This window comes from Aethalodelphis obliquidens, unplaced genomic scaffold, assembly GCF_003676395.1.
Source record: "Aethalodelphis obliquidens isolate GAN/ISIS:26980383/991018 unplaced genomic scaffold, ASM367639v1 scaffold47, whole genome shotgun sequence".
In the NCBI taxonomy this organism is placed as follows: Eukaryota; Metazoa; Chordata; class Mammalia; order Artiodactyla; family Delphinidae; genus Aethalodelphis; species Aethalodelphis obliquidens.
This window is the reverse complement of record NW_020837991.1, coordinates 1,225,667-1,236,268: the sequence shown is the minus strand read 5'-3', so window position 1 is coordinate 1,236,268 and position 10,602 is coordinate 1,225,667. Positions and strand designations below refer to the sequence as shown.

Sequence of the window (10,602 nt, the reverse complement as noted above, 5' to 3'; positions counted from 1 at the left end):
TAGGCCCAATAACGCTGTCGTGACCACTTGTGGCAGTCCTGGGAGGAAGGGTCAAGTGTGGCTTCCCAGAAAGGCTAGCCCTGACCTTCCTTGTGTCCTGTCTCGATGGGCCTGGTCAGGAGCCCTGTCATGCCCTTTTGAACCTCCCATGTGCTGCATGCATCCTCCACACAGTGGGCCCCAGGAAGCAGTTGTTAATGAGGGCCGTGGAGGGTGTTCTAGCGTGAAACAAAGCCTCAGACAATCAGGAGAGGCCCCAGCCTGTGATCAGCTTGCCAGACTGCATCCCTCCATCTGGAATTCCTCCCTCATCACTGGGCCTGCCCCCTTTCTAGGCTGGCCTCTCTTCTAGAAAAAGCTTCATAGCTGCCTGTGGCATACTCCCCCCCCCACGCACCCCCCACCCCCGCCTGGCACCTCACCACAACAGGGCAGCTGAGGCAGGATCTAATCGTAGGGAACCCTGGCAGGGGGCTGGCTGCTGGCCTGCTGCCCTGAGGCTGGCCAAACAGACACCTGCCCTTCCTGAGGTGCGAGCCACCTTTCCCTCTGTGATTCTGAATGTTTGGTGCTGTGCACATGTGGCTTTCGAGGGGTTGGGGGATACAGCCTCATTCAAAGGTGAGCCTTCCTGAAGTGGGAGGCTAGAATGCTTGGCAGCATGGAGGGCAAGAATGGCAGTGTGGAGAATCAGTCAGCTTCTTCCCCAAGAGTATCTTGCCACCTGTAGCTCAGTTAGAGAATGCAAGCTGGGGGAAATCATTGTTTGGATGGGATGCTTTGTGACAGAGAACACCCATAGGCCAGAGTCTGCAGGGTCTGGCCAGCCCTGGCAAGGTTGCACAGGAATGCATGGCATCTGCTGGTTCAAGGCTCTTGCTGAGATGGCTGGTTCTGCTTCTGATTCCCTCAGAGAAGCCCTTCAGGGTCCCGAAGGTTGTGGCTGCTCATCCTGGGGGTGGAGAGCAGGCTGGGGTGGGGCAAGTGGGCACTCCCAAGCTCATCTGCAGCCCCCTACCCCTGTCTCAAGCGCCTACCCCTGAGCCTCAGACCCCCCACTCACATTTATTACTCTCAACCCTTGTGCAGAGTTATCAGCACAATATGTACCCTTTATAATATGTACCATTTCCATCCCATCAGTTTCAAACCCGAGCTCCTCTCTCTGACATGCTGTATGAGGAGTGGCCAAATGTGGCTACTTCACATCTGGGTTTAGACGCTTCATTTTTTGGTGGGAAAGTCGGTGAGGCACATTTTGAGAGCGCTAGAAGCTTTGCGATTGTCCTTGGCCTTGGGCTGCCCGGGACCTATTCTGGCTGAGCTGGTGGGTTCAGCTGTGGATGCCTCCATGTTAAAATGCCCCGCCCCACTGAGTCCTGCCACCCCCTCCCCCCCAGTACAGTCCTCACATCGGGGACAAAGGGTGGAGATTTGGGTCTTAGGCTCTCCTGAGTGTGACCACAAAGACACAAGACCGTTCCAAAGGTGGGTCTCAGCCATGCTGGCCTGGGAGGTCCCACTTCCTGCTGGTTGCAGAGGATGCCCTCGTGGTCCAAGAAGCTGTAGCGGCTTTCTGGGGCACTTGCAGAGTGGGCCCCCTCCCACTGGCTGTTGGAAGTGAGGGCCAGAATTCCTGGCAGGTGATCCCAGGCAGCAGGACTGAGGGGGCTATGAGTCCAGCTGGCTCCTGTGTGCAGCCTGCTCTATAGCCCTTGAGCTGAGCTGCAGAGGCTGGTCCTCCACAGAGGCATGGGCCTGGGCATCCAGCCTGGCGGGCTCCACCTTGATCTGGCTCAGGTCCAGAATGCGGCCTGGGCACCTCTGGTCCTGTAGGCTGTGGAGTGGGCTGGCCAGGGAGGGCAGGCCACATAGGGCAGCCATGCTAGGGAAGCTGTCAGGCTGTTTCTGTTGTAGAACGTCAGGGCCCCTGGCCTGAGGCTGCCCGCGGAGCCCGCTACCTGTGTTCTGCCTTGGGGGCTGACAGTCTGGGTGGATCTGTAGGGCTGCCACCTGGGCCACACAGCCTGTCAGAGTGAGCTCTAAATCCACGGTGCTTCCCCCGAGACCTGGCCTCCAGGGACCTTGGAAACACCCCAGGTTCCCAGGAAAACTGGGCTCCTGGGAGCCAGGCCAGGCAGAGGGGTTTGGGACCTTGTTTTTGCTGGATGTGTTGGTTGCCATGGGGGCTGCAGACCCCACAGAGGAGAACGAGCCTTCAGGGTGGCCTTGTGTCCCTTCTTCCCCAGAGACCTGCACACACTCCAGAGGGGGGTCCCTGGATGGAGAGGTGGTCCCCTGCTTGGTCCCCGCTAGGACCTCACTCACTCCAGCAAGCGGGCCCTTGCGGCCCGAACATGCCCACAGCTCCCGCCTGCTGGGTGCTGAGCTCACGGAGGTCCTCCCCGCATCTAAGGCCCGGGTCCCCCCGCCCTCCAGCTTCACTGGACCTAGGCACACCTTCTCAGAGCCAGCTCCTGGTTTCTCCACCAGTCCTCCCGGGGGCGTTGCAGGCTCCCTGGGGGCTGAGGCAGGCGGGACACGGAGCTCTGGGCTCCGGCGGAGCCAGTTGATAATGCCCATGGTGATGGCAAGCTCGGTGTCGCAGAGCTTCAGCAGGCACTCCTTGCCCCTCCAGGAGCTCTGCAAGAAGCTCTGGCTGAGCAGGTCTGGGCCTGGAGCGGCGGCCAGGTTCTCTTCTGCCCCCACGTGGAAGCTGCACATGGACAGCGGGGCTCCCAGGGCCGGCCCCGACAGACTCTCAGACACGCACAGGTCGTCGTCCAGGCTCGGGCTCCCAGGGCCCTCGGTGGGGTCATAGAAGAGCTCGTAGAGGGCGTCTCCGCTGTAGCTGTCCCTGGGGAAGGCGGCTGCGGGTGTGCCTGGGCTCGGGGCCTCCTTCTTGTCCTCCTCGAGGCCTGGTGAGAAGGAGTCATAGTAGCCCTCGTCGCTCGTGGACACAGATTCTGGCCGCTCGCTCTTGGGCGTGCCCGTGTCTATGGAGCTGGCTTTGGAGTCGCCGTGGGGGTCCCTGCATGGGCACAGGGGGAGCTCAGCAAGCCCAGCTGCATCTGGCCTGGGCTTGTCTGTGTCTGACCCCTGGGGGCCCCCCAGCCACGGACCTAGCAGGGCGCGCTGTTGCTGCCTCACCGAGTGATTCACACGGTCCCAGAACTTGTCAAAGTCAGACATCTCGTTCTGGGCAGGCGATGCCAGCTGCTCTACGCTGCCCTGGAAGGGGCCCCTGGAAGCCATGCAGTCAGGGGCCTGGGATGCCCGGGCAGGGCTCTCCAGGCCCTCATGCAGCTCCAGGGAGGGCACTGAGCTCTCGTCTGCAAAGATCTCCCCGCAGCCGGTGAGTGAGTCAAAGCTCTTGAGCGAGGCCACATCCTCACACAGGGCCCTGCAGAGGTCAAAGGAGGAGTCGGGTAGGAACTCACTGTCAGACAGGTCCTGGCACAGGCTGTCCAGTCCCAGCCCCTCGCCCAAGGGGAAGCAAGCTGTGCCTTGCTGCCCTCCAGCCTCTGATGGGCCTTCAGGGGAGGACAAGCTCTTCCCCTTGGTTGCCAGTGAGGCCAAATTCTCAGTTTTGTTTCTGCGGATGTGGAATAGATTCCGAAAACATTTCTTGGGTCGTTTCAGGGAAATTCTCTTCCTTGGGATGCTCTTGGCCACAGCTGGTACAAAGGGCATCTGGGGCACAAAGTGGCGGTAGTCAATCATGCGCTGGCTCCTGGGGGGCCCTGGGAAGCTTGCGCTGCCCACCAGCTGCCCTGTAGCTGCGGCTGCCCTGTCAGCCCTGGGCGCAGTGTCTTGAGTCTTGCTCTTCTGCACCAGTTTGAAGGTGGTCCCACAGAGAGCTGCAGGCCCCCCATTGGCGTCTGGCTGGGCCCCCTTGTCGGAGCACCTGTCATATCCTTGGGTGCTGGGACTGACCTGGGGGCCCCTCTCACTGTGGGGTCGCTGCTGCCCTCCTGGTGAGACTGCATCCTCCGTGGCCGGGGCAGTGGCTGCTGGATCTGGGGGTTTCTCATGGTCAATCTGCAGGCTAGATTTGATGAATGTCTTTCCTCTCTTCAGCTCCATGCTGCAGTGTCCCTGCTGCTGTGGAGGAAAGAAGGAGGCACTCGGTATCCAAGATGGAGGCCTGTGGTTCTAGAATACATGTGTTTGCCTCCCCCCCACCCCACCCCCACTGCCCACATGGGCATGGGGGCTGAGCTCTGACATCTGAGCTTGGATCCTCCATGGAGGCAAGAGGAGAGGGAGATGGGAACTGCCACATCCACAGGCTTGCTGCTGCAGCCTTTGTAGATAACTGATACCCAATACCCAGAGAAGTTAAGTCATGTGCTTAAAGGCAGACAACAGGAGACAAAATGAGAGCATACTGGGGTCTGGTACTCCTGTAGTCGTGATCTTGCGACTCCCTTGAGCATCCTTTCAGAGCTTATCTGGGCAAATTAGACTTCCATGTCCAGGCCCGGCACTCTACCCACAGCACCACATCCTTAGGAGGAGTATCATGGCCCTTCTGAGTGGATGAAGCAGAGGACTCAATAAATAAGTTGCTTCCTTCATGCAAGAGACAGGGAAACCCAAGCCTACTTCCTGGGCTGGGTGCAGTGGGCCACGTGGGTGTCGGGGGAGGGAAGACACATGCATGCCCTCCAGGACTGCTGCATCTGTTTGAGGAGGGAAGACTCAGTCTACACAGAGGCCATCAGGCAAGGCACAGCCAAGCAACTCATGCACGAGAGCTTGCGCACGGAGGAGAGAGCAATGTGGCAGAAGGTGAAAGGGAGGAGACAAGCAGGAGACCAGGAACAGGCAGACGGGCCACACACAGCACACCATGAGCTGGAAGAGCAGGCAGGGGTCGTCTTTTGTGGACGTCCTAACTGATAAACATTGCTACCTGGAGTGCCATCCAGAGAATGGCTCTGATGCCCAGTCTGAGTTCAATGGGAAAGAGTGCTGGAATCGCTTATTGATGTCTGTCCTGGGTTCGGGAGTGGGAAGGTGGTAAGGGTGTTAACAACTTGATCTTGGGGAGTTTGCACAGCTGGGGAGTTTGGCCCTACCCCCAGTCAGGGAAGAGCTATGGAAGTCTTCTGAGGGAGTGGGTGGAAGCAGTGGCATAATGAAGTTGATGGTCTGAGACCATTTATCTGCTGTCTGAGTGGAGGATGGACTAAATCAGGAGAGAGGCTCTGAACAGAGAGGACTCACAAGAGGACGCTAAAATGGACTGGGTATATGGAGATAAGGTCTAGATGGAAACTGCAGTTCTAAGCATGAAAAAGAGGGGTAAAGTCATAGGGTCTTTCAAAGGAAGAAACACGAGGATTTAGCAACTAAATAAAGAAAGACAAGCAGGCCAGAAGTCATAAACACTGAGGCCGGGATTCATGCCATGAGGGGGACCATAGGAGTGGGAAAAGTCCAGAAAGTGGAGAGGATGAGATGTGAGCAAAGGCAAGGAAGGTACCTGTGTTAAGAGCTGGTTTGGGGGAGAGGAGCAAGGGTCTAGTTTTAAACCATTGCCTTTGGGGTGAGTTTGGAGACCCACAAGACCACATCAAAAGAAGGCAGGAGCTTCCCTGGTGGTGCAGTGGTTGAGAGTCCGCCTGCCGATGCAGGGGACACGGGTTCATGCCTCAGTCCAGGAAGATCCCACATGCCGCAGAGCGGCTGGGCCCGTGAGCCATGGCCGCTGGGCCTGCGTGTCCGGAGCCTGTGCTCCGCAAGGAAAGGACCGGGAACCGCAAAAAGAAAAAAAAAAAAAAAAAAAAAAAAGAGGGCAATGCTATATCAGTAAACAAAGGATGTCACAGTCATCAGCGATTGCAGCCCTCCAATGTGAGCCAGTGAGCCCTGAGGAAACTCGGGAAGGAAAGAATACCTGCCATCTAGCAGCCATCAGACTGCAGCCACTCCCACGATCAGCCCTCAGGAAACTCAGGATGTGAAAACACAGGACGCTGGCCCCAGGTAGCTGAGGTGCATATCAAAGGAATGATTTCAGGGAGCCCAGAATCTTGCATCTTCCCATACACAGAAAAGTGCTAAATTCCTTAACTTGGGATAGCAGGTTTTCTTTAATTAACAATAATATTTTGACGTTCAGACTACCTGCCCTTTGTTGCAAAACTTCTATATAACCTGATTCCCCCCCTTGCCTCTTCTGAGCAGTTGTCTCAGGGTTACTTGAGATGCTGCCTCCTGGGCTTGAAGTCCTAAAAATTCCCACCAATTAAAACATAACTCAAAAAAAAAAAAAAAAGAAGAAGAAAAAGAAGGCAGTGCTGAAGAGCACCCCCTGAGATGCCCCCCCGCCCTGGTGTGCTGTTCCTCACAGGTACCCCGCTCCCAGGCTCCATCTGCCTCATTGTCTCCGCCTCTCCTTGGCAGTGAGGGACCTGCCAGTTGGTCCTCTGGCTGGTTTCTTGGGCTCTCCATAAGGAGTGCTCCATAGGGAGCATCTGGATTCACTCTCCCTCAGTCCACAGTCTGTGAGGGAGGAATAGAGCAGGTGTGCAGGCAAGTGGCTTTATTGGCCTGCATGCCTTTCACGCCCACTGCCAAAGAGGCCTCCCGGTCCCCTCCGGAGAGTCTCGGAAATGCTTCAACATGGGGTCCTGGAGGCGGGCGGAGGGGCTGTCTCCAGGCCCAGGTGGCAATGTTAAAGCCAAAGAGGATGAAAAGGGCTGGCAAAGTGGGCACTGCAGAGGCTCCCAGGGCAAGTGTCATGGCCTCCACCCCACTCCCACCTGTGGGCAATGCTTCCTCCCCTGCAGAGGAACACCTGGGGCCTTTGGCCAGAAGACAGTAGAAGGAGCAGGCACCGTGTCAGGGGAGGCTGCAGAGCCCAGGCTTGGATATGGCTGCAGTCCAGCTCTTGGTGGCAGCATCCTGGACAGTGGGTCAGTCCCTCAAGCTGCCTTTCTGCCTCCTGCCAGGTGGCATGTGCCCAAGTCTTCCCCACCCTGTATCTGCAGACCCCATTTCCACTCCCCACAACCTTTTGCAGCCTAGCTCTGGTGGGTTTGGGTACACACAGCATAGCGGTTATTTTCTGGGCTCTGGAGTGGGAAGACCTGTATCTGAGTCTTTGTTCCCTCTACCTAACCAGGCAGAGTGCTTGGCCCATAACCTTATAAGGGACATACTACTGTAACCCCCATTTGATAAAGGAGAAATTAAGGTGCAGAAAAGTCAATGGATTGGCCCAGGTCACACAGGTGGTAAGTAACAGACCTAGGATTTGAACACAAGCCTGTCTGATACTAAACATGTGCTCTTAACTGATAGACATTCTATGAACTAACAGCTCAATCTCCTCTTCGTGGGAAATCTAAACATTGAACAATAAATGTGGTTTTGTGAGAAATTTTGGAAAGCATAATGAAAATGAAGATTAAAAGCAAAAGTATAGCTCACAAACTTAGAAAAATTGTAACGGAAGGTAGTATAATTTCTATGGCAAGAAATTTTGGAGATATTCATTATGAGACTTCTGTTGCATTTATTTTTTTCCATGTTTTAGAAAAATATTTTTATTACTGTCCTTTGGGAAATAAGTTCAACCAGGCATGATAAAGATTATTCCACTGTGTGCAGAATTTTGCAACTATAGAATATAAGATGGTTTATTTGATACTGATCTCTATAAATAAAACTTCTAGTTTCTTAATTCTTGCAATAGTTACTGATTTAAAATCAAATTCTTGGAATAGTTACTGATTTAAAATCATGAGCAATTGGAAATTTCAGCACACTCTAAAGTTGGAAAATGGTCTTTCAAAATAGCTGTCATTGCTATAGGTGCTGGGACCAAATGTCACTAACATTGCCAACCCTATTTCCTGAGTCTATTTAATGCTTTGCACGTTGTTAGGACAATAAGCACTAAGGCCCAGAACAATGAACCAGAAACTTGCAAAATACTGGAGCAATCAGGTGAAATTCAGTGTGTGTTCAGTCCATTCAGTTTCCATGTTAAAACATTTTACCAGATCCTGACTCTTTGGAAATGTGGGGTCCATATGTGACACGGGTGAGAACTCCCTGAGAGGTCAGAAGACCCACTGCCCAACTGGAGTCAAGCTGAGCGGCCATCTTTCATGATAATTCTCAGGGGCACAGTGGGATTTATCTGGACAGCCAGGTGCTGGCATTCTCATTTCCTGAGGGCAAAGGCCATGTGTCCAGGTTCTCAGTTGCAAAAATGCACAATCTGCCTTGTAACCCTGTGGCTAGACACCCTCTTTGTGGAGGCTGAGAGATACTCCCCCATCATTTGCCAGCCAGGAAGGCCAATTTTCAGTTTTAACAGGTCACTCCAGGTGTGGGTGAGAATGTAAAATAGGAGGAAGAGTGGACACAAGAGGGCAGGTTAGGAGCCAGAGGAAGGTCCAGGGGAAAGAAAGTGGTGGCAAAGACTTCCCACGTGTGAAAGCTTACATCTCAGCATCTTACACAGAGCGTGTGCATGCATACGAACTTACTGCAAATTGAGCAAATGAAGTAATTCCATTTGCTGCTTTTCTACATTACGACTAACTTTAGCTCAACTGCCTAGAATTTTCTTTTCCTTTTGGTAAGGTAATTTTATGTCTTTCTTTCCTTTTTGAACATTAAAATGACCAGGTATTTCATGGAGTAAAATAAAAACCTTGGAGCTACACACGTGCAACAGAAACAGTTTGGAAATATAAAAATTTTGACTAATAGCTTTGGTATTTACCCTGCCTTCTCCTGCCCCACCCCCAATATCCAGGAAAATCACAAACATGAAACACAAAGGGGTGAATGGTGATAAGAGAGTAGGAACCTATGAGGGAAGCCCCGCCCAGGGACATCCTGGACATTGGGGTGGACAGGCTATGTATAGGGCAGTAGTTTATCTCTGTAAGAGGCTACCTTGTCTAAGCCAAAACCTTCAGGGTGATGGAGTGAAGGCCACTTCGGGGAGGGACAGCCTCTATGTTCTGGGAGGGCTGTGGGGTGGGGAATGAAGCAGAAATAGAATCTGCAGTGTTTAGAACATCACCAATTCACCCAGCCCCCACGTTGGGGAGACAAAGGGACCTTTGGGGAGCGAAGGTCCTGGTCTACTTTTTCTAAGGGCGTCTCTGGGCATTCCTGGCCTGCCCAGTGGAGAAAAGATGGGTCTCCAGTCTTACTCGTCCCTTCCCAGTACCCGCATCCGAGGGGACAAGGTTCCCCCCTTCCGTAGCCCAGACCTTTTCAGGTCTGTGTCATTGCTCCCAGACCCCGCATCACGGAGTGGACAGAGTGCAGACACTGGTTCCTCCTCTCAGCCCGCCCATTGCGCGAAAAACGCACAAAAATTTCCAAATCGCTGCCCTCCTCCGCTCCACGCCTACATCCTCGGGGCTTTGGCGACTTACCGCTGGGGCCTGGAGCGTCGCAGGACGCGGCCTTGGCAGGTCCGGGAGCCGCGCCCGATCCCGAGCTGAGCGCTCAGCACCACGGTCAGCTCCCGGCGCAGCGCGCGCCCGCCGGACCCTGGGAGGCCGAGGGCCGGCTCCCTCCCTTCGCCGCAGGAGGGGCTGGAAGGCCGCGGCAGGAGGCGGGCCCGCAAGGGTTTAGCAGCCGGAGGGCAATCGCGCCGCGGCGGGGCGGGGCCCGGCAGAGAGCCTGTCGGGCGCGTAGGCGCACCCGCGCAGTAGTGGGCGAGGCGGCGCGCGGGGCCGGGTGGGGACCGCTCTGGCAGGGCCGCCGCCCGGACCTCGCTCGGTCTCGCTTTGTTCGTGTTTATTCCGGTATCTGCCTCCGTGCGTCTCTGCCCTCCCCCGCAGGGCTGTGGTTCTGCATCCCTCAGGCCCAGCCTCTTGGGCTCCCCAGACTGACAGCCGCCCAGTCGTCTCCCCTTGCCCCCGACCGTATTTCCCTGCCGCGGTCCGAACTCCTGAGAGCGCGCAGGTGTGGGTGCCCCTAGCCTCCACAGCACGCAGCGCCGGGGCACATTTAGCCAACCCTGTCGGAAGGGCCGAGTCACGAGCCCTCCCCAGGATTCGGAGCGGGTTTGGAAGAAGGAGCAGGCCAATCTCGAGATGCGGGACAGAGTCTTCAAGAGCCTTCCTTACAGAGTGCTTTTCTTGGGCCTGATTATATGACTAATGGGAAGGAACGAGGTGCTCCCCTCACAGGTACTCACAGTGTGGCGTCTGCCGGTGCTGTGGCCTGCCGCAGTCTTGCGGGAGGGGCAGAAGTGTTGTGGGACTCTCTCCCCGCTGAGCTGAGGAAGGAGGGTCTGCACGCTGGGAGCAGGAATAAAGTATGGAGTAAGCAACTCCGGGATGGCTCGGAGAGAAGTGCCAGGAGCATGGGTGAGGGGCGGAGCACAGGCAGGGCTGGTGGGGCGGGGTGGAGTGGGGTGAGGGGGGAGAGTACAGGCAGAGAGCGCTGGGAGGAAGAAGGAAGGAGTCTTGCAGTCCAGGCTTGGGCTGAGGCCCAAAAGAGGTCAGGGCTCCGTGGATGACGAAGGCCACTCCTTTCTTTGAGCCTGATGGGCTCCCTCCCTGTTCCCATTTCCAAAAAAAAATCCCCTGGATACAGACGTCCTTCCTTGGT

General features: G+C 55.5%; 1 protein-coding gene across 1 annotated transcript; it reads right to left on the bottom strand.

Moving 5' to 3' along the window:
* Positions 1-404: 404 nt before the first annotated feature.
* AMER3 (APC membrane recruitment protein 3) lies at positions 405-10,322 on the bottom strand. The gene is made up of 2 exons (XM_027082421.1): positions 10,187-10,322; positions 405-4,104 (listed from the first exon to the last, which is right to left on the bottom strand). Exon 2 carries the CDS (start codon positions 4,084-4,086, stop codon positions 1,672-1,674), a length of 2,415 nt encoding a protein of 804 aa, XP_026938222.1. The 5' UTR covers positions 4,087-4,104; positions 10,187-10,322; the 3' UTR covers positions 405-1,671.
* Positions 10,323-10,602: the final 280 nt, after the last annotated feature.

Coding starts and splice junctions, on each gene's coding strand:
- AMER3 (XM_027082421.1), bottom strand. CDS start 4,086: ATGGAGCTGAAGAGAGGAAAGACATTCATCAAATCTAGCCTGCAGATT.